Below are 24,691 nucleotides of genomic sequence, written 5' to 3' on the forward strand. Positions count from 1 at the left end.
GCACTTAAAGGAAACTTTTCTTCATGCAATATATAATCAACCTTCAAAATGCGCTGCCACAGATGGGGGAGTCGGATAATATATGAAAAGGGTTCTCATTTTTATGACCATTAATAACTTTTATAGTTATGCAGCTCTGGTGAGGACTATCATACACATGCTTCAGGGTACTCATGGAGCATTGAAGGGTCAGGCAGGAGTTTTTTCCCCACTCTGTCCATCATTTCCACAAATGATGAGACATCTCATGGGGGATGGGGTTTGACTTCTGAAGCATTGGATGCTAGCTAGTGACAGAGGCCAGTTGATCTGAGCTGTGTGGCAAATCCTACTCATGCTATTATATATCTCGGGTAGGTGGTATACTCTTTGGGGCGAGGCCCATGTTTTTGTGTCTGTGCTGTGAAACATACTTTTGGGGCTCTCTAGAATTATTAATCATAAGCATGATCATCAGTTTTCACTTATTCCGGTTCTGATAATATTACATTCACACTAGTGTGATCCTAACCAGCTATCACTGCCCATAGAGTTGAAGAAGAAAATTAGAATAACTGTTTTAAGCAGCTAAAACATAGTATGTAGAACCAGTGATGTTGTTTGTGTTTTCCCAGCAAAGGGGAAGGCAAGAATCCAGCCAAAGACCTTCCTTACCTAACTACCCATATAAAGATTATGCCAGGAGGGTGTTTCTACCCCAGCCCCCATGTAAGTGTTCTGTCCTAGGGCTCTCATCAACCCAAAGCAGCAGCCTGTAGAAGTAGAGTTCTCATAGCTGAATTCATCCAGCCCTTCATCTCCTGCCCATTCTTCAGGGTTTCCTGCATGTGTTAGCACTATAGCTGAAGGAACTGTAATAATTCTGTGTGGCCAGATACCAGGGGGTTTCAGACCTGTTCTCCCCAATCACCCAGCCTTCACAATCTTCTCAGCCTTGCTGGTTAAAGTTCTGTGCGTAGTTCGTCTTGAACACCATATAATCTGCCCTAACACACTGTAGGTCTTTGTCCCCTTTCTAGTAGCTAGACCACACATAGAGGAATATGATTTGGCTCTTGGCCTAGTCCTTTAATTTATGCAGTCAAAGCTCATGCTTTTCGATCCAAACATCCCAGGTTCAGTCCTCATAGATGTCCAATCTGGGGGCAATGTTATAAGTGGTGGACGGTGTAGGTCGCTATCATGTAAGGTATAAGAATACCCCAAATTAACCATTATTACCTGAAGTAAAGTATGTTTGCCATTTACTCACACATTACATGCTGTATGGTGCATTACAATAGACACTGGAGATCCTCCATGTTTGCCGAATACCAAAAAATTGTTCCAGGTTCCTTACTGCAGTTTATAGTTTTGACACTGCATTGGTGCCTCTTACAATCAAAGCACAAACTGAATGATTCTGACTTCTAAGACAGTTGTCCTTTTTATTTTTACAGGTTTGTCAACTTCCTTTCCCATAGATGGGACCTTCTTCAATAGCTGGTTGGCCCAGTCAGTTCAGATTACCACTGAGAACATGCCAATGAGTGAGTGGTCCTTGAACAATGGCCACCATGAAGACAACACTCCAGGCCTTTCAGAGGAGCTTTTACAAGATGAAGAGACCTTGTTAAGTTTTATGATGGATCATTCATTGAAGTCACCATTCAAGCATAGTGATGCAACAAAGAAAGTTAAAAACAAAATGAGAATGAACACTAAGAAAAAACTGTCAAGAAATGACTTGAACACAATCTTCAAGAGTCACCAAGAGGAGGATTCAAATCAGTGGACTAACAACACGAATAACTTATCAAATGATACCACAAAGCCCTTCGCCCATGATGCAAGACCTAGCAAATCAGAGAAAGGAACGGTGAAACTTCACATGGACCGCAAAGGGGCCAGTGAAATAAAAAAGACAGCTAAGAAGGGATCTTCACATCCTGTTCCAAAAGCAAATGATTCTCATGCCTCATTGTGTCTGAGAAGCTCCTTAAGCAATGAGGAGGAGACAGTGAATTGTACTCAGTGTGAGTCCAGTTCTCTGACTAAAGTGCCTGACTCAGTAGGTAGTCTGAAAACGGTAGTGAGGTTCAAATTACCAAAGGAGAGCAGAGGGACTAAGAGGTCACAGATCCAGAAGCCTGACACCGTTAACGGGCCTCCAGTCAGTGAAAAGTCAAAGGTCATCTTGCATCATTTTGACAATGAGACTGATGGCTATTTTTCTGATGCAGAGATGAGCGACTCTGACATGGAATCCGGTAGTGGCAGAGTGCAACATAACCAATTAGATTCAGGAAATGAGGATATTGTCAGAATGAGTATTTTGGCATCATAACTCCACCAGATTTACCAACTGTGACAGTTCTATGAAGCCTAAACCCAGTTACAACTGCCATGTTCAATTTTTGCCTGGTATCATAACAAAAGGGTTTTTTAATATGTATATATAGTTTAAAATTCAGCACTGTTGTCTTTCTCTTCTCTGTATGCCTGAGATACAGCTTAACCATCACCAACATAGATTACTGTAACAGTAGTTGTCCCTTCTTAGTTAACTTGCATATCCCAGTTAAAAGAAATGCAAGCATGCGCATTAAGGGACTTGTGCTTGCAGGCAATGAGCAAGACATCCTAGATTCTTAATAAAGAGGTTTAATTTTGCCAGTATCCGTTGTTTCTGCAGGGATGACAGTTTTATGGGCATTATTTAAAGACAGACAGATTTCATGCTCTGCCTGGGATTATTGCCCCTGTATGTCAGGGTATTGGGGTACTATGAGAACCACCGACACACACAGAACTTACTGAAAAAGTCACTATCTGTCCGTGTGTTTGCGCGCGCACAAGGAAGTAAAATAAGCGATACTAAAATATTTTTTTTTTAAAAAGCACAAAAAGCTTATTTGAAGAAAGCACTTATGGGTGGAGGAAAACAACATTCTATTTATATTTTATTAAATCCTGTGTTTTTTCTCACCTTCCAGTTTGATCAGAATCCGTCCAGGGGCCAAGAACCAAGATTTAGCCCTGCCACTACATCTGTCAGAGATAGTCGGCAGCACTGTAAACAGTCATCAAAGGCTTTCAGTAGATAGAAGAGACACATATCTGTATTAGAGCTGCAACGCTATCTACAAATATTCCTCCTGAGTAGCTCTGGGTATTTATTGATGTTATGTAAACCTCGGAGGTCCTTTGAACCCTTTAAGGTTATTTGAAAATTTTAAGTGATTTACTCAGGTTAATTGATTAGCCTTTACCAAAACATTCGGGCCAAAATGGAGCGGGATGGAGAGGGGAAAAATGTCTTCAAAAACAGGAGGGTTGTAAAATATCAAATCAGTTTGGCAAAAGAGCCGATGCCAGCACTTCATCTTTAATGGTTGAAATTACATTCAGCTGTGCTGGGAGCTGTACATTCGAGCCCTGTGGGACTACTTTTAATCCTGGTTCCGTCCTGCCCTGCAACACCCACTCCCACTTGCTTCCGCTATTATGGCAGTGGGACCCATAAGATCCCAGTCCCACTGCAGGGTTCTATACTAGTCCTATGCAGGGCTCTATTGTACATGTAAACTCACCATGCACGACAGTGGACAATTGGCCCTCAGTCTAAATGCAATGTCATTTAGAGGAAATTAAATGATTTGCCTTTATCATTTTGTTGTTCTACTAAATACCATAACTAAAACAATAAATTTATCCCTCCCCATCCTTTTTTTTTATTCTTTGAATCCTAGTTACAAGCTGTTGACTTGATGTAGGAGGGTGATTCACAAAAGCTGACATTATAAATATTATAATAATTTAATGCATAAAATGTCCCCTATAAGCCTTAAATGTCGTTTAAAAGCCCATGTTACCTATGAGTCAGGCGAATTTCCATGTTTGCACTTAATTACACCATTATTTCAGTTTTGGCTTCAAAGGTCACAGTTAAATCGTACCGCGTGTTTTATTGGAGTGACCCCAGTGTGAGCTCAGGGAACAAAAAACAAACAAACAAAAAAAGGAATTCACTGAAACTTTTTTCTGTTGTTTTTTAAAAATAAAAAAAAACAAACCTGGGACACTTCTGCAACTGGTAAAACCCATCCCTTTAAACAAAAAAACAGATGAATCAGTCAAATAATTTTGTGTATGCCAAAGAATATTTTGACAATAAAGCAGCACAGCCAGAAACCGGAAACTTGTCATTTGGAAAAATTGGAAGTTATTTAGCAACAAAGGACTAGAGACACATTCATGACACAAAACTGAGGTGTTAGTTTCCAAGCTTGCTGAGGGGGGATGCTTCTGTCACTGAAGCTGCACCCTGCTGTTTTGATTTCTGATGCTTTTTACTCATTTGACTCTGAGCTTTCTTTAAACTCTGTGACTCCGAAAATTGACTATCGGAGCATTTTTAAATCTTCAAAAGTCCTTCTGATCAATTCTTATCAAATTATTATCAGATTGCAGTGAAATTAATAAGATTGGCTAATTCCAAAAAAATCAACTCTAAAACCAAACGTACCTGGGTGTTTTCCTCATTTGATACATTTTATACAAATTATTGTCGAAAAAGAAGAAAAAAAAGGAACCACCAAAAAACGTTGTTATAAATTAGCATAATCCGCTGAGGTTGGAAACTAAAGTCTGCTCATTAATTAAGGCTCAGTATGTTCAGATAATGTTAAATACAGTAAATAGGACTTAGTTTATCTTATCAGGCTTGCTAGCTTTAGCTACAGTATCCTAGTATAAGAGTCATAACAATAATCAATATGCTGCCTTTTAATGAATCTTGCTTCCGTGTGCTTCACTTCAACTATGGTAAAAAAAAAAAACCAGACACAAATCTCACTGTACACAGCTTCACTCATTAGCTTCTGCATTCCTTGCTTGCTCAGTACAGGAGAGCAAAAGGGGATAGACTTTAAAGAACAACCAAACGAAAGTGGCACCATATTTCTGTTGATTCCGATGCAGCACTGTGATACACTCCATTGTTACTGTGATCAGGAAGTAGTTCAAAACCAAAAAAAAAAAAAAAAAAGAACAGTTCAAAACAGCCACAACAAGACTTTAGGCATTGTGATTTGTGATCAGGGAATAAAATTGCACACAGAGGGGCCAAATTTGGCCTGTTTGTATGTAAAATAAGAACAAGAGAATGAGAGGAAACTAACAGAGAAGAGCTTATCAGAATTACTGGGAGAGAAGGATCCAGAAGAGTATTACCAGGCAGTGGCAGAACATGTATCTGGTATACACACTCTATGAGAGCGCTCAGTACTGTATGTAGATGCTGAATCCATTGTCTTTTGGCTTGAGTTAACTATTGACATTTTGTATAATTGCTGTGGGATTCATTTGAGTGGATTCTTTGATTTATTAGAACCAGTAATAATAATCCCTAGAGTGTCCTGGTTTAACAGAAGAGCTCTAGAGATAATTTGAGGGCTAAGACATGTTCCCAGCGGTACCCATACTGCACCATTGATGTCCATGTACAGGTGCCCATACAGTATTCTACTCCATACATTTAGTGGGGGCCACACTAAAATAGACTTACAGAGGCTGTTTTGCTCAAGATGTCTAGGAAATCTCCAGACCTCCACTGGCCACCTGCTATTGCTTCCAAAGGCGTGAGAATTGACAGCAGGCTGGCTGGCTAACAACGAAAGAGGTTATCAGGGAAGAGGTGGTGGCTTCCAGCAGGGGAAAGGTAGGACAGAGGCATTCACTGTGGGCAGGAGGCCAGATCTAACCCCACCTCCAATCAGGACCAAGGCCATTTCACAGCCATTCCAGTGGCCCCACCAAAGCCCTGGAAACCTAGCTACTATATTCAGTCATTAGACACCTGGTTCCTAAGAAACACTCCACACGCCCTTTGTTCCTATGCCACCTACTTATTTCATAACAGAAATGTTAATAATTAAGGAAAGAAAAATGTACAAGGAAAATATTTTTGATGTATTGTAAATGTATTTTGAAATGATTAGAAAGAAAAAAGTATAATGGTTTATTTTATTAAACAGATGTTGTCTTTAAGATGATATATAACTGCAGGAGTTGATATTTGCACTGTAAAAGGGACCTGTTTCCTTTGAAAAGCACCACCACACTTGTGGGTTAATGTGATGATGCACGTAGGCTCTGATCAACGCTCATTTCTAATTCATAGAGAACAACCCAAATTAGTGTTAAAGCATTGGTGCCCAGTGGAGTTTCCTGAAGACAATTCTGAGTTCACACATTCATTTTTCACCCCATATAATTTTGCTCTTCTGGATAAGCTGTATTGGGGATATTTTGCACCTTTATTTATTTTTATTTTTAAATGTCTAATATTTGGATGACACTTTCCCTCAAAGCACAATAGAGAATTAGCCATTTCAACACAAGGGGGAGAGAACAGAAGATTTCTCTCACTTTTTGTATTGTTAGTATTTTAGTGAACCCATCCTGGTGTTATCCACATCAGCCTAAGGACTAGCAACTCGTCATGAAGGAACTTCTCTGTCTATTGCCAGGGCAGTGTGTTAATTTTGGTTGTTCTTTAAGGAAATTCCCATGTACTTTGCTCCATTCCACACACGAAACAGACCCGCTTCACATCAGTTACAGGAAACTATATGAATGTCACAGGAGGAGAAATCCTTCTGTTTTCTTTGTTTCAAAGAACGTGATGTGCCATTTGTTAATATAAAAGAGAAATATTGAAATATATTGAAAAGAGCAATTTTAAATTATTTTTGGCTTATGTTGCAATATTTATTTTCTTGTATTAGAAATTCCTTTGTAGAGAAAAAAATGTATTTTTCATTAATGCAAAAACCTATTTCTCCTTTTTGTACATTTTCCATGTTAGTTAATCCTTAAAGCAATATAATGTATCAAACTTGTTCCGTGTGAGACTGTATTATGCATGCTGTTTGTGTTGCCTTGCAATAGCTCTGTCTGCCATTCTTTTCATCATGTTTAGATTTAGTGTATGCTTTAATACACATTGGGACCATGGCCCATTGCTTATGGACAAAACTTTGCATTCCTCAATGTGTTGGCAAATGCAGTCAATAAAGCAGTGTTTTATGTGTACATTTTTGTTTGAGTATTATGTAGTCAACAGGTTCCAGTGTAGCAAATTCACCTTGGTATCGAAGGACTCGTCTTCCAAGTGTCCCCCTACCTTAGTAAAGAGGATTTGATTTGTACTACATCTATGACATTCATTTGTTTCTGTTAAGGTTAGTAAACTGTTAATATACTATTAGGGAACTATGTAACTGCCCGTCACTTTCAATGAGCAATAGATTTCCATTAACCAACATAAGTTAACCATTACAGAGCTCAACAGGAATGGCTTACTTGTCAGCTCTGTAATTTATTGCTCTGGGGGAGGAGTTGAAAAAGGCTTTATGAATGTTTTAAGGTAGTGTGGGATCTATTTGTATTCATTGTGAATGAACAAGGTTGTAGAAGTCTCGGCCGAGGTTCGGCCCTCAGCGGGGCTGTGGGGTATCCCACTGCTTCGCTCTGGTCCGCCGTCAGTCCCAGTCTGGCGGTAGTGTGGGGCAGCAAACACACGGTTAGGGGCTCAGGCCCTGAAGCAGGGGCTGAGCCAATAGTTCAGGAACCCAGGTCCTTAAGCAGGGGGTGAGTCAATGGGGTTGTAGAAGCCCAGGCCCTAGGTCAGGGCGGGGCAGCAATCAAATAGTCAGGGACCCAGACCCTTAAGCAGGGGCTGAGTCAATGGGTTTGTAGTCCCAGCCTCTCTAGGCCAGGGAAAGGAGGAGTCTCCACTGCGTCCCAGCCCGGGGCCCTAGCAGCGGCGGAAACTCGCTGCTGTCAGTGGGGATCCTGGCCGCAACACACTGACATAGGCTCTGGCAGTGCTGCAGCCAGACTGGGGTCGGCTGCCCCTGGGCTACTTCCTACCTCCCCCTCCTAGGGTACCTGGGCCGTACTAGTGTCCTCGGCGGTCTCCACCAGCATCGGTTCCTCTGGGTAGGTAGCTGGAAAGGGGCAGGTTTGGCTCCTCCTCGGGATAGCTGGCACAGGGCAGGCTCGGCTCCTCCTCGGGATAGCTGGCACAGGGCAGGCTCGGCTCCTCCTCGGGGTAGCTGGGACGGGGCAGGCTCGGCCAGTCCTCCTTGGGGTAATGGGCGAGGGGTAGGCTCGGCTGGCCTGGTGAGTCCTCAGGCCGGTCGCAGTCTGCTGCTGTCTCCCAAGCGGGAGTTTGTCCACAGACGGCTGCTCTCTCCGGCGGCTTGTTCTCCACTGAGCTCTGTAGGCGGGCTTTTATACTTCCGGGTTGGCGCCGTGACCTCTGAGGGGCGGGCGCCGGACCCAGTGGCTCCGCCCACATTGGTGTTAGGGGAGGTTCGGCCCTCAGTGGGGTTGTGGGGTATCCCACCGCCTCGTTACAAGGGTATTCAAGGTCGCTGCTTTTCGGGGGGTGGGGGGAAGGTTACATTCTGAGTGCTGACATTCTATCCCCTTTTGTGATTTTTTTTTCTATTGACAACAGTAAAATACTTTATTTACTATAGTGTCTTGCATACAAACGTCTGCAAAGCATTTTGGGATATTATAGTAACAGAAGCAGGAGACAGTATTTAAGAGGCAGTGGAAAAGAGATGTCAGATGAGATTTGAGAAGAGACAGAGAATAGAGAGATGGGGGTATATGAATAAATAGTTCTGACTGACAGGAGTTGCAGAGAAGAAGGTTCTCAAACCAAGGATAATGTCACTCTCAGGGAACAATATAATCCTCCATTTACTATTTATAGCGATAGCTATAGAAACCAAGGCATAAAACTAAATTTATAAAATGATGATTTTCCCTTGCATTCTATTTGGGTTTCAAATAATAGTAATATGACAATTTCCAACAAGAAAAAAATGCTAAAATTACATAAATAGGATTTGGATTTATGGGACGTATTCATCTTCAAACAAATGAGCCTCTATTGAGCTTATAAAGAAATTGCTTTAGTGAGGGTGAGAAAGTGACTAGTGCAAGAATTATTTTACATATATTTTTTAAATACATTTTTTTCATTTCTAAAAAAACCTGCATCTATCATGAGGCACATACAAACAATCATTGGAAACAAATTGACTAATGTCTAAAATGGATCTCCGTTAATCATGGCCCCCCACTCAGCTCATGCTATTATATGAGCCGTACTTCTCAGCACAGTGAGGAAACGCGCTAAGACTCACAATGCGCATTGACTTCTGCTGGCCTGTGGTAGATGAGCACCTCTAAAAATTAGGCCCCACCTGTCTTCTGCTGGGCATTCCCAAACTGAGGCATCCAAAATTAGTGAACACTTAAAATGTTGGTCATTCCAAATGGATGTGCTGCCATGACGGCAACAGGTTTGAGTTCTGGGAGACCAGTAGCCTAGAGCTAAAAGCCTCACCATGCCCCTAATGAGTTCAAATCTTACCACATCCCAGCTGATCTCAATTATAAGTGTAGTACCTACGCAAAGTGGTCTCAGAAATCTAGACACCCCCCCAAACCAGGTATGGCTTTGAGCAAAATCAAGACCTGTAACTGGACACCCAGGTAAGCTATGAAGAACAGGTGCAATATACTCCATATATCTATCAATGCTATGTGTGTGTACAGCCATGCTCTGGCCAGCTATAGCTTCCACATGGAATTGCAATCATCTAGTCTACAGCCCACAAAGACATGGATAACTGACCTGATGGCCTTCTCTAACCTACCCATCAAATACAGGTGGATAAAGACACGCCTCGTCAACACCTGGGACCTAGGAGTATCTTCATAGTGCAAAATATTGACCCCCGGATGGGCACATCCCCATCAGCAGAGAGGCAGACACCGCTGCCGGTCTGACTCAGCTCACAGTGATGGCTTGTAAGGCTGTTGTTTAGGGAGATGATATTTAGAAACCACCGTACTGAGGACAAAAAATGATTGTAATGTTCTGCCAGCCAGCACTGGAGAGACCCACTGGCTGTAAACCACTATCCTATAGACAAGTCTGAACTCAACCTGGTCAGACTAATGACTCAGAACCAGTTTCATTTGTTTCAAGAAAGTTCTTAGACGCAATGCGCCAGTCAGAGGTGAGGAACACGTCAGCTCTCATTGGCAAAAGCAATTTTAAAAAACAGACGAACAGATAGCTTTGTACAGTGGTCCAATATAGCACCAGCATGGATTCATATTACTCAACTGGGATTCCAGAGTGATATAAATGCAGTTATGATATAACAGTGTTACAAAGTGGCCATTAGTCAGCATAAAAATTTGCATCCCAGCATGGACTTGAAAAATGCCTGCATGTGTTTCTACATACCACTGGGATTCAAGAGTTCAGTTCTGAGACACTGATTTGAAAGGTGTAACCATCAGCGAGCCGCAAAGAATTGTACCAGATGGAAAAGGGGAGGTGGAGGTGGGAGAGGCCATAAGCAGTAATAGGACAAAGCTGTGTGGTGTATAGGAATTTGACTAGCATCCTACTAAATAGTTTGTGAGCCCTCTTGTGGCCCCTCACGACTTCTGTTTCATAAGCCACCTGAATCCTGTTAGAGCAGCAGTGTATACCTGTAGCTAGGCCTTGCATGTTATAGATGTTTAGTAAACACTACAGTTATTTGCACCCTTCTGCGCTTGTGTGGTTCTTTCATATTACCCTCCGTAGTGTAAAGAACAGAAGACACAAGTGCAGCAAAGCAAAATATAGACTGATTGTCAGCAAAATGTCCGAACGGTAAGAGCTGTTCAATTGGCAAATAGTCTTCCAAGGGAAATGATGGAAGCTCTGTCACTTGGGCCACTGAAAATTAAATTCAACATAACCTTCAAGAATATCCTGTAGGGCACAGTCATGCACTGAGCATAGGAAGGACACTTCATTTAGTAGGTCTTCTCCATCCCTGAATTGTATGATCCTTTGGGAGTTTGTTCCAACCCAATGGGAGCGCACTCTATTAGTGCATGGGTAACTGGTAACTTTGTCACATGTTGAATGCACACCATGTATAAACCACTACCTTTTTATTCTACATTGTATTTAACAAGCTATTTCTTGTGGGAGGAGGCAGTATTTACTTAAACATTTTAAAAACTAACTTTACCACTTAACTGAAAATATGTCACTGGGAAGAAATGGTGGGTTTCGAACTGGGATAATGGCTTTATTTGCGTCTGAGTAAACGATCTAAATATTGTAAGTTGATGCGGCTACGTGCCAGGACCCTCCCTGGGAGAAATCTAGACTCTGTTATCTTCTGCCCATTGAATATTATCTGTCAATTATTCATCACAGGTTTTTTTTCACCCTGTGTTAATTTTGTTTACCTTTCTGCATTTGAAAAAGGAACTGTCTCTGTGTTACCAAAAAGACCTTAAAGCCGAGTTAACAGATTTGTTTTGCTCAGTTTATTGTCAAAGTGATTAGTTAAGCAAATGCCAGTATGTTTTTTTCCTGTGCTGTCTTTAGCTAATATATTTGATCACGAAGACAGAAGAAGGCTCTAATGCATGAAATTGTAGACCCAAATTTGGGCCTTTTTTGTTTGTTATGAAAATGTGGGGGAGGGTAAAGCGTGGGAGACAGGAGTCCGACTCTAAAATATCACATTATTGTTTTTTTGTTAAAAGCAAAAGATCAGGTTATTGCAAACTAAGGATTTTATTACTTTACTATTTTATTGCTCACCATTGCCTGAGGCAGCTCTGTTATGAACTTTCAAACTCAAACTCAATTGACTTTACAACAAGCCACTTGGCGTGCCATTGTGATACACTCTGTTAGCATCCAGCACCAACTCCTTTGTCTAGACTCCTTTTAGAATTATTTTTCTTTAATAAGTTCGTCACCTGTCCTATACAGGGGAATATTAAAGAATTAGATTTCATAACAAAAAGTTCAAGGATAGACCATAAAGTTCCAAATGCTGGGTAGCCAATTTTAACTGCTTTCTTTCTTTCTGCTAGCAAGACTCTGAATAATGACACAATAATTCCTTGGAATTGATGTTCTGGTTTGGGCAGCAGCAGTGTTTGCTGATCATTGTCCCTGAAACCACGTAAGGAAATATTGCCAGTTGTATGGAGAAGCCTCTCACCTGGCACCAGTACGTGCAACTCAATTGTTTGTTCAAATCACATTCTGGAAAAATTCAGTGGAGATAATCTTCCCACTGTCCAGCAAGAATTCAATTTGGCTGGATAAACTATATCTTGCTCCTAAATGTACAGTGCAGGTTTCCCTATCTACACTATCCTCCAACTGCAAAAATCGCTACCAGCTGCCAATAAATGGATCTAAATCATCTGCTGGTTCTAACCCATTTCCTGGGAACTGGAAATAGCTTTGCCAGGATTCACTGTGACAACTGAGGCCATCACTGATGTGATTCCACTGAACATTTTGATAGTTTCACCTGCCTCATCTAAATGGCCACAAGAAAAACCATCTCCGGTGGCTACTGAAAAGGATACACCCCACCACACTGGAAAGAAACAGAAAGACGATTACAGGCGATTGACCCAAACACTGCAACCACTCTACTAGAGTCATTGAGCTTAGCATGCCATCAAAGATGGATCAAGACAGTTGAAGCTTTGGACTTTATTCACTGTAGCCATAAAGCTTCGGTCAGCTTGGGGCTGAAAGCCGAATGAAACATCGAAACCCTGCAGTCTCAACTGATGCAATTGCAAGAACATTTCTGAACGCAAAAGCGCCAGGGGACGAGCCTATGAAGTGCAAAGTGCACAATCCGCTCACTACCCATCTCATCCCGCCTATCACTGCTTACTCAGCTTTTCTAAGCCTCCTAGCATTTTTGTTGCTCTTCTCTGGATTCTCTCCAATTTGTCCACATCTTTCCTAATTGTCCCCTTCTGAATAGAGTGGGACAATTACCTCTGATGTCTTACACATGACACTCCTGGTAATATTAGCCTTTTTTTTTGCAACAGCATCACACTTTTGACTCCTATTCAATTTGAGATCCACTATAACCCCCAGCACCTTTTCAGCAGTACCACCACCTAGCCAGTTATTCCCCATTTTGTAGCTGTGCATTTGATTCTTCTTCGAGTGCTTGCTCATGGTGAGTCCATTCTAGGTGTGTGCACACGCCAGGGTCAGTCGGCAGACTCAGGCCTCGACAGCTCTGTGACCAAGTGGGAATGTTCTTGATGTGTTATTTGAATACTTAGGGGGGAGTATTGACCAGGGAAGGTTGCAGGGGAGTTTTGCTGGGACTGCCTGCATTGGGGAAGGGAGGATACCTGAGCATGTAACATGAGAACCCAGGAGGGGGCTTGGAGGCCAGGTAACATCTCTGCCTGGGAAACTGGACAAAGGACACAAAGGCTGGGGGAGGAGCCAGGGGAGGCCAGAAAGGAGACGGCTGGAGGGAGTTTCAGTTTGGAGCTGGCTGGAAAATGGAGAGGGCAAAAGGGTTTGAATGTCTGTACACACACCCGCCAGCACCGTCACTGGTAGTGTCCGCTGTTAATGAAAGGGACGGGCAGGGCCAAGTCAGTGGCATGCCGAAAAACAAAGAGTCCAAGAGACTGGACTTATTTGGCAGAAAGATGTATTCGACGGCAAGCCTGCAATTTTGGGTATCTAACCCCCAGGCCCTGTTAGGCAGGTACAATTTTAATCTGTGGGACTCCCTTAACAAATTCAAGGAGGCCCTCCCGCAGGACCGAGCCCAGGAGTTCACTGCTTTAGTGGACGAAGGCACAGGGGGGCCCTTCAAATGGTCTTGGACGCTACTGACTCAGTGGCCAGGGTGGTCACCGCCATGGTGGCCATGAGGCGCAACTCCTGGCTGCAATCTTATCCAGGTTATGCCAGGAAATGCAGGCCACTATATAGGACCTCCCATTTGAGGGGGCAGGGCTCTTCTCCAAGCTCACGTACTCGAGACTCCATAGCCTTAAAGACTCCCAGGCCACCACCCGCTCCTTGGGCCTCCATCCTCCTCAGCAGGCCAGGAAGCCATTCCACCCTCCACCTCCACAGTCTAGGTTCTGGGGGACTCCCCGGCTGGGCACCTACAGAAGAAAAGATAGAGACAAGGGGGTCTAAGCAACATCTATCACCTTCCCATTCATCTGCTCGGCTTGGCCCTTCCAAGGAGGCCAGCAGCAGTCATTTTGAGGTTGCGCTCAAGGACGACGCCCCAGTCACCTCCCAGGATCCACCCTCCCACTCTTTCCTTGGCCGCCTCCGCCCCTTCCAGTTGGCCTGGTCTCAGCTGACCTCGAACCTTTGGGTGCTCGAAGTAATAGCCTCAACAAGCCCTGCAGTTCGTTTGTAACTGTTGTTCTTCGAGATGTGTTGCTCATGTCTATTCCATTACCCACTCTCCTGCCCCTCTGTCGCAATTGCCGTTAAGAAGGAACTGAGAGGGCGTAGGGCCGGCAATGCCGAATATACCAACGCATGAGTGCGGCACTCAAGGGGGCGCTACAGCTGACCCTACGGATACCGCTAAGGCAAAAATCTCCAACAACCACACACGTGGGCACTCACACACCTAGAATGGAATGGACATGAGCAACACATCTCGAAGAACAACAGTTACAAAAAGGTAGGTAACTGTTTTTTTTCCTTCCTAAGTGAAGTACTTTTCACTTGTCTTTATTGAATGTCATCTTGTTGAATTCTGACTAAGTCATCAATTTGTCAAGATCATTTTGAATTCTAATCTTCTCCTCCAAAGTGCCAGTATAAGCATACCCTCCACTCCATTGTCTAAGTCCTTGATGAAAATATTGAATGGTGCTGGACCCAGAGCATAACCCTGCAGGAACCCACTATCTATGTCCCCCCAGTTTGACAGCAAACTATTGATAGCTACTCTTTGTATGGTCTTTCAACCAGTTTTGTTCTCAGCTTCATGTAATTTCAACTCAACCACATTTCCTTAGTGTGTTTATGAGACTATCATTTGGGACTGTGTCAAATGCTTTACTAAAATCACTCCTGTTTTCCTTTCCTTAAAATAACTTTAATTGTTATGAGTTTTTCAGTGCTGGGGCACACCACACTAAATGTCTCATCACTGAAATAGAGATAGCATTTCTCACCTACTTCACAGGGGACTGTGGTACTCAGTTCATGTTTTTAATGGCACTTTGAAAATATTCATTACCAATTAATATTATTATATTTAGAAAACTGAACATTGAGAAAAATATCCAGAAAACTCATACACCTCTATGACCTTTACTTTCCTGCATGAGTGCTGTGCTGACTGGATTTGGTACTACAATCCGATATAACCATATCTTCTTTCATTCAATGGTTAACTTTTGACAAGACACAGAAGAGTGAATAATGATGTTGGGATGTATCAACATACACAATGCTAGATGTGTCATCTTTCAGATAAGGTCCAGTGCTTGTGGACAAGGCTCAGCCAAAAATATTTCCATTTGTAGAGACATTGAGAAGGCATGTCTTTGGTTTTAGCCCTAGGAATTGTCTTCCTGATGGTGGAAAATAGTAAAATTCCAGCCTCCCTTTGTGGAAGCCACTAACTAAGAATACAAGGAAACCAGTTTGCTTCATGAGATACCATCCCAATCATACTGGAAAGGGAAACAAACTAAAATGAGATGGCAAAGCACAGTTAGGTTAAACATTCACAGGAGAGATCAACGCAAAGAAAAGAATGATATGTAAATCAGAAAAATCATGAATGTAAGATTGCAACTCAAAAACCTCTTCTACTGCCCCCTTTCACACGCAACAGCCAATAGACTCAATAATCAGATGTATACAAATGCATTAAATATGAGACAGAAATATCGCTCACACTCTCTGCTCATAGTCTTTACATTAGCCTTCATAAGTACTGAAGAAGGGAACTCCTGACTTTCACCTCTAAAAATACAGGGTTCTAGCATTTTGATTAGAGAAAGTTGTCCTTTGGGGTAAATAATAGGACTTATATATCTTCTTAGCCACTAGATCAGAGGGTAATAGCATCAAAACATTTGAGCAGGTCTGAGTCCATTTATCGAAGGACAATGTTGAATATGCACATTACATCCTGCCCTCAAAGACAGGTGAAACAAGATCTGATATTGAAGCATGTAACCTCTTGCCAAGACTTTTTCAAGTTGGCAGGGCTCTTGAGTCCCAATTCTTAAAGTCTTGTGAAAGCCCTTTTGAAGGAAAGCCCATCCAAAATGTATGGGAGGATTTAGGATTTATCCTAGAACCTGATATTCTATTAAAACCTTGAATGAGAGATGGAATGTCATTAACGTTTTTTTAGGAAGAGATATGTGGGGTGGGCACCATGGTGTGGCTGTTCAACAGTAAATGAGGAAGGGAGGGAATAAAGGATGGATAATCAGACTACACCCCAATTCAGTGAGAACATTTGAGAGCGAGCCTATACCTGAGGCAACAGAAAGCATAACCAAGCAGAAATGGCTCTGCTCTTTATTTCTGGATCCCTTCACTAAAGCCATATACCAGTAAACAAAGAAAAAGACACCTTCTAAAATAAACGTTCTGCTGTTTTTAATATTCACATGCAAATCAAACAGCTGAAGAGTCTATCAACATAATTTGAGTTGGTCAGGGGCCAAAGGAAATAACAATAAAACTGCATTTTGCCAGACTGGGATGAAATATTGGGCATTTCTGCTGTAAACATGAATAATGGTCATAGGACAACTGCCATGCTACTTGAACGTTGCTTTTTGTTAAGTGATAAATGACCATCTAGCAGCAGTTATATGGTGCCACTAGCAGCAAGAAGCCAACCTCACACATGCAAAAGCTAATCAGCCAGCCCCTCCATTTACTATATAGTGTTCAATCAGATCTCAGGAAGATTAGCAGAGTGTGAGGCCTGTGGCTATCTAGGAAAAAATCCCACTTGCCATTATCCTCAGCTCACATAAGGTCAGCGCCCCATTAAAAATAGCTCAAGGAAACCCCAGTGATTTAGATAGTTGTTATGTCTGTAGAAACACAGCCAGCCTTAATGCACCTTCAGTAAACCAAATGGCCACTCCAATTGCTGTTTAATATATTTACTGAGGAAGAATCAAAGACAAACACGACTGTATCCTCAAAAATCTTCAAAGCCTGTCCTGTTTTCACTCATTTCATAATGGCAAATCAGGCTGACACAGCTCAGTGAGAACGGCCATTTTACTCCTAATCCCCCACAGGAAGGCCAGTCTACTGACATAGTTCGTGACAAAGGAAGTGAGAGTCAGAGGACAAACACATGACAAAGAGGTTTCAGAGTAGCAGCCGTGTTAGTCTGTATCCGCAAAAAGAACAGGAGGACTTGTGGCACCTTAGAGACTAACAAATTTATTAGAGCATAAGCTTTCGTGGGTTACAGCTTATGCTCTGAAACCTGTCATTATGCAAGGCACTGCATTTAGCCGTATGGAGTGGAAATCCATCAACTTCATGAAAAAACTCGTACAGATACAGACAGACATCATCTTCCTTTCCAAATGCAAGCAGATGGACATGATACCAAAAGGACTAAAGGTAAAAAATCCATTACAATCTACATATCACACAGACTATGCTGAGAGACTGTGTCACACACTCTCAAAGAAACTGCGAAACCACCTGATCAGCATCCTATACAGCAAACAGGGAAAGATTAAGAATGAGCTCTCAAAACTGGATATTCTCATAAAAAACCAACCTTCCACACAAACTTCCTCATGGATAGACTATACAAAAACTAGACAAGCCATTTACAACACAAACTTTGCCTCTCTACAAAAGAAAAAGGACACTAAACTATCTAAATTGCTACATGTCACAAGGAGCCACAACAGTAGTTCCCTTAACCCACCCTTTCCAGCTATACTCTTAGCCCAGCAGAAGAGTCTGTCCTATCTCGTGGCCTCTCCTTTTGTCCCTCCAGACCCACAAACATGATACAGTTCTGCGGTGACCTAGAATCCTACTTTCGACGTTTCCACTCAAAGAATATTTCCAACATATCTCTGAACAGCATACTAACCCACAGAATCCCCCCTACCAGCACTACAAAAAAAAAAGGATTCTGCGTGGACTCCTCCGGACGGTCGAAACAACAGACTGGACTTCTACATAGATTTCTTCCGTCAATGTGCAAAGGCTGAAATTGTGGAAAAGCAACATCACTTGCCCCATAACCTCAGCCATGCTGAACACAACGCCATCTACAGCCTCAGAAACAACTCTGACATCATAATCAAAAAGGCTGACAAAGGAGGTGCTGTCGTCATCATGAATAAATTGGAATATGACCAAGAGGCTGCTAGACAGCTCTCCAACACCACATTCTACAGGCCATTATCCTCTGATCCCACTGAGGATTACCTAAAGAAACTACACCATCTGCTAAAAAAACTCCCTGACAAAGCACAGGAACAAATCTGTACAGACACATGCCTAGAACCCTGACCAGGGGTATTCTATTTGCTACCCAAGATCCATAAACCTGGAAATCCTGGACGCCCCATCATCTCAGGCATTGGCACCCTAACATCAGGCTTGTCTGGTTATGTGGACTCTCTTCTCAGGCCCTTCGCTACCAGCACTCCCAGCTATCTTCGAGACATCACTGACTTCCTGGGGAAACTACAATCCATCGGTGATCTTCCAGAAAACACCATCCTGGCCACTATGGACGTAGAAGCCCTCTACGCCAATATTCCACACACAGATGGACTACAAGCTATCAGGAACAGTATCCCCGATAACGTCACAGCTAACCTGGTGGCTGAACTTTGTGACTTTGTCCTCACCCACAACTATTTCACATTTGGGGACAATATATACCTTCAAGTCAGCGGCATTGCTATGGGTACCCGCATGGCCCCACAGTATGCCAACATTTTTATGGCTGACTTAGAACAACACTTCCTTAGCTCTCGTCCCCTAACGCCCCTACTCTACTTGCGCTACATTGATGACATCTTCATCATCTGGACCCATGGAAAAGAAGCCCTTGAGGAATTCCACCATGATTTCAATAATTTCCATCCCACCATCAACTTCAGCCTAGATCAATCCACACAAGCAGTCCATTTCCTGGACACTACTGTGCTAATAAGTGATGGTTGCATCCGAAGAAGTGGGCTGTAGCCCACGAAAGCTTATGCTCTAATAAATTTGTTAGTCTCTAAGGTGCCACAAGTACTCCTGTTCTTTTTACATGAAAAAGAGGTTTTCACAGTGGTTTGAAGGACAAATGCATGATGATGACTCACTTAAAAGACAAAGGCCAGGCAGACATTCTGGAAGATCATTCTCCACCCTTGTCGCCCCAACATCATTCATGTCATCATCTCTAGAGTTTGGATGAGGGTTTCCTAATGCGTACCATTATAATTAAAAATGTTTTACTTGTCAAGTAATGTTATGGAGACGCTATTCTTCTGCAAAAAAAAACAAAACACCAAGCAGATAGCATTGCCACGTTGTTCGATACCTGGGAATTCATCTGTGGACAGTAGCCCAGTAGGTTTTGTAAAACACTGTGTTGATTCCTCTAATTAGGAGTGAACAGGAAAGAGTCATTTTAGTTCAGTACTTCAACGCAATTGTAAAATAAATGTTAGACTGTCCCTATATGTTTTACATAAGAATTGTTAGTGCCGGCATAAATACTAATGGAGCAAATATGGCCGTGTGTCAGTAAATCATCAGTGAAGGATATGAAGATGAATTAATTTAGCCTTGACTTATCTTGAAGAAGTGCAGTAAGATCTCTTTCTGTTGTGTTTGATTAAATACTAATGGCATAACTTAATTTTCTCTAACCATTAAAAACCGTTGGTACAGTACTTCTGCATAAATGCCTCTAATTTGATTAGCATGTATTTAATATTTAGTCGTCCAAGGATAATACATTTAGAGAAGCTATTTTGTCTACTAAAAATAGTTTCTTCCTCCAGATTTCCATGTAAGGTTGTGAAATTATGTATGTGTCTGCTGTGATTGCAACAGATAAATGTAAAACAAACAAACAAATAAACCTCCAAACAAGGGAAAAATCTCTTTCCAGCCAAAGAGAAGACCCTGACTGAAGCAGATGTGTTCATAAGCATTCTTGTGCTAATCCAGCCAATTCTGCCAGTAGCTACTGGAAGAAATATTGTTATGAATACATAGTAGGGTTTAATGGTACCTCTGAATGTAACCTCTTGCCAAGGCTTTTCATCTCCTCTCACCAAACTTGTTCTCTATCACTGGAATGCAGAGGTTAAATATAGAACTCAGTGTCGGATGGGGACAATTTAAATTACACACATCGGGAGTTTACTAGGAAAAAATAAGGAGGACACAGGAATTAATTTTGGAAGGAGGTCACATTCTTTGCAGGCAATGCCTTTCACTCCATACCAACACCTCCTTATAACATGGGTTATCCACAGACCTGGAGACCCGTGTGTCAGGGAAACCTGCCAGTGCCTATGTTTGGAAATGTAATCATCTTCAGCTGGAAAACAGCACCCTTTGCTTTTCACTGCTATTTGTGCAAAGCGATTCAGCAAATTCACTCTTGTCAGTTATGCTGATCACCTGCAAGAAGGCCTGCAGCGAGCTCTCAGGAGGAATTAGCCTTGGACTTTATTCATAAAGTGGCGAGAGGAAACATGTAAATGGCAAACAATTAAAGATGGATTAAAAGAAAGTGGCATCCAGGAGTACAAGACATCCCATCAACAGTTTAATTACTTGACAGAGCTAGAGGCATTTGCAAAAAAGCCAACACAACTGACAGTTGAAAGTGCCAAGGCTCCAGATGCCTCTATTGGAAAAATAACTTCTCTACCTTGGCAGCTGGGTTCCATGATTGCCATCCAATCAGGAGGAAAAGGAGGTCATAGAATGGGCCCAGTACATTTAGCAGCCTCACACCACCTTTGCCTTGTTGGATGAATTAACAGTCGTGTATGGCCCATCAGAAAGAGACACATAGAGGCAGATTCTGGTCTCAGTCACACTGATGCAATTCAGGAGTAACTCCGCTGACTTCACAACATAAAATGATGCTGGAGTAACGGTATCTTGGATGAGTACTTGGGAAAGAAATGCTACTACGAAACAGTTGCTCAAATTAAAAAGCAAAAACGCTATACCATATTTTCTCATGCACAGTCCTGAGCAAATAACAAGGAACAACTCTCTCTGACTTTCACTTCCAAACACATAGATCAAAGCACTTCTGGATTCTTAGCCTACTCTCTGGCAGATATCATCACAGTGGCATGCTCTCTGCAGTGATGTCTGGTGTGTAAATGGGTAGCTGGACCAGACGACTGGTTCCCCTAGACCAAACACACACAAACCAACTGCACCCAACCGCTTTTTCAATGGAGGAGAAATATTCTTTCAGGTACCAAACAGTTAACCTCCATATTTGGCGACTAGGTCACTGGGGTGCAGTATATAGCTATGAAACTGATACTTATTCCTCTTCCTTTATATTTTGAAGAAGTCTCTGAGTGCAGAGTTCAGGAGCCATTTAAGGTTGCTTCTCACTTTTTACATAGAAGACACACACACTATGCTCTCTCCTGGAGACTTTACCTTTGTTCTTTCTTGTTAATTTCCTTGGCCTAAAATAAAAAAAAAAGGAAACCAACAAGAAGAAATGTAAATCAGTTTAGACTGAAAGAACGGGTTTGTACATGGAAGCTTGTGTCATATAATTACCCACTAGCAGTCAGGATATAGAACCTTAGGCCGCAGCTCTTGCTCATGTGAATCATCCTGTCTAGGGGAACTATTTGCATAAATAAGGTCTAAGTATGTGAATAAGGGCTGTAAGGTTGGGCCCCTGGTGGGTATTTCAACTCAGGACCATCTAGGGTGACCAGATGAGAGGAAGAAAATATCGGGACACATGGGGGGGGAGGGATCCGCCAGTGTAGCAACAAAAAACAAAAACAAAAACCAAGAGCTACCGGCGGAGCAGAAAAAAAACAAACAAAAAAAACCCGAGTGCTGCCGGAGAAGTGAAATATCGGGACAAACATCTAAATATTGGGACGGTCCCGATTTTATCGGGACGTCTGGTTACCCTAGAACCATCTCTGTTTAATACAAAATGCACACTTTTTTAAAAAGGGCAATGAGTGATAGCTATTTAGATTTAATGAAGATGTAATCATTAACCAGATGTGCTTGTCTTTTCAGCAATAAATTATAATACTATTACCAACTACAGAGGAAACAGACACTATAAAAAGGGCGACAGTTAAAATATTGCTGTTGTGAATCAGCCATTAGCAGCCTTGCCACTAGATTGAAATTGTCTGATCAATAAGATGGAATTTTCCTTGCAAGTCAAGTAACAAAATAGCAAATATTCATACAGTTGTGACTTTTGCCAAAAGATGATATACAAGATAACTGCTCTCAAAGCCTCCTTGAGGAAATCCAACTGGAAACAAGTGAGAGGTTGAGCCAAGAGTACCCAAGCAATTCGTTACTACTCATTAAGGATTATCCACCTTGCAGTGCTCGCAGTTGCTAGTGCGCCACATGCAGTGCTCAGCTGTCTTAGAGTAGGATGTAGAGCCAGGAACCATGGTCAGATGGATCCGATTCGTTTGCCCATTGTAGGATAGGTTTTATGTTTCTACCAAATTCTTGTGGTGTCTCAAAAACTGTTACAGTGGTAATAGAAGTAGGCTTTCAAATCAGATACCATTAAGTATCCTGACATGCCACATGGTAACTGATAGCATTCCACTGTGCATGGAGCAAAATGTTCTCACCCATCTACACAGAATTTTGGGATGCGTCAATGAATGTGGTGTGCTAAAAATGGTGAGGCTTATTGTACATGGTTCCTTCAAGAAATTTGGCATGGTACCCATCCCTGCACCTCAATTTGTGATTAGAAAATGTTTACCTACAAGGGCTTTGAGACAGGGTAATTTTGACGTGAAATGTGCTTAACTAATCTACCGTTTTCTATTAATCTTTGGAACAACTAGGACTGCACTGAGTAGCAACAACACATTGAGGACAGTGGTGTCCTTGCATGTGGGTTCTGCAGCTGCTCCGCTTCTCCCCCTGCTGAGATCGGACACAGGACAGGCAGAGGATGCAGATAAATGGGCAATAGCCTGACAAAAGAGGCTGACCCTCTGGCTAATTACACAGGTATTTTCTACTGCCAGTCTAGAAATTAGTTAAACTGAATGTGCAGCCTCTAAAACTCCTAGAAGAAGCTGATGCTGCCATAGGAAGAGTTTAAGGCTTTTCCATGCTACTATGTGTAAACCTTTTTCATGTTTCCAATTCACTTTTCAGTCTCCTCTGTATTTATTTATTTTTCCTCTCCTTTATTCTCCTCCATTTCCTTGTGTTCTCAACTTCTGATTCCATAGCTTTCCACTTCTCCTCTTCATTGCGATATACTGCATGCGCCTTTCTGCTCAGTAGAGGCTGGGGAGCATGTGACGGCCAAGAAGGTGGTTGGATGTGAAGCTTTGGAGTTAGAGATGGGGTCAAACCAAAACTCCACGCCCGGAAAGCAACAGAATCTGCTCAAACTCTGGATCATTCTTGAAGGCTGAACCTATCTTCATGCACTTATGTGGAAGGGGGCACCAGTGGCTCAGGGCTACCTGCAAGGCAAGAAGCTTACGAAGTTGCAAACAGTGCATTAAAAATGTCCAAAAAAGCCCTTAAAAAGGCATTTGCTTTCTCAGATACCACAAAGAATGCTAGCTACTGCACAAAGGGAATGGCAGAGAAGGGTATAAATACCTAACCTTATGAACCCAGCAGGACTAATAATGCAATTCCAAAGGAGAGAAATCCGTAATTTTTGCAGCTCCTAGCCTCTATACCTGAGGGAACACAGCAAAGTTCAGAGGATAAAACGGAACAGCAGAGATACAAATCCTTTCCACTAAAAGTTGCCTGCAGCTCATTTCAATCCAGGTAATGGTCTGGAAGCTATGACTGAACAAATGAGCCATCCAGTACACATAGCGCTCAGTGATTCATATCCAGTCCAGTTCAGTGGAGATTAATGGTTGTTACCAGAGGCCATCCATGATAATCTGCTGCCCTAAGCAAAACTTCAGTGCTGCCCCTCTCCTCATAGGCCTGAGGCAGCAGATTTGGCCCAGCGGCCCCTCTGTCATAAAGGAGGGGCAGCCAGGCCAAATTTGAGTGAGAGGCTGTGACACAGAGGCCTATTGGGGATTCACTACTCTGCGTCAGCAACTCTTGTCAGGCCTGGCAGACTCTTAACACATTGTTGTCATAATGTTTATCTATAGAGAAAATCATGCAAGGTATCAAATGAAAGCTGGTAATGTTTTCATCCCTCAGCTCACGGCGAGCCAAGAAGCTGGTCATTAATATCATTCTGAAATGTAGATATTGGCACTATATGAGGAATTATGGATATTTACTGATATTATGCTTTAAAATCTATCCCCAAACAAACGGAGAAACAGATTTTCTGCCAGACAAAAGGGAAGGTAGTTAGCTTCATGCCTCTAATGTAAATTACGTGTGTGAAATCAACACAAAGGAAGCACCATTTGCATGTAAGTCAACAGGAAAAGCCAGATTGATTGGGGTATGTGAAATCAGCAGGAGAGACCAAGGCCTCAGGGGTTGTCTTGTCTCTGGGGTCAAAACAATGAGTTTTAGGGAAATATAAGGTGAAGAAAA

At 42.2% G+C, this 24,691-nt stretch overlaps 1 protein-coding gene across 8 annotated transcripts in view; it reads left to right on the plus strand.

Moving 5' to 3' along the window:
- JADE2 (jade family PHD finger 2) overlaps positions 1-5,032 on the plus strand; it is a 226,500-nt gene extending 221,468 nt beyond the window's left edge. For 6 of the 8 annotated variants that reach the window (XM_065555006.1, XM_008166405.4, XM_042850885.2 and 3 more), the window contains one exon: positions 1,440-5,032. In XM_065555006.1, coding sequence (XP_065411078.1) covers positions 1,440-2,326 — 887 coding nt within the window. In that variant the 3' untranslated portion in view covers positions 2,327-5,032. Of the gene's footprint in view, positions 1-614; positions 709-1,439 lie in introns of all 8 variants that reach the window. The other 2 variants (XR_002888552.3, XR_010589898.1) reach the window with 2 other exon arrangements.
- Positions 5,033-24,691: the final 19,659 nt, after the last annotated feature.

This window comes from Chrysemys picta, chromosome 8 (genome assembly GCF_011386835.1).
Source record: "Chrysemys picta bellii isolate R12L10 chromosome 8, ASM1138683v2, whole genome shotgun sequence".
Taxonomy (NCBI): domain Eukaryota; kingdom Metazoa; phylum Chordata; order Testudines; family Emydidae; genus Chrysemys; species Chrysemys picta.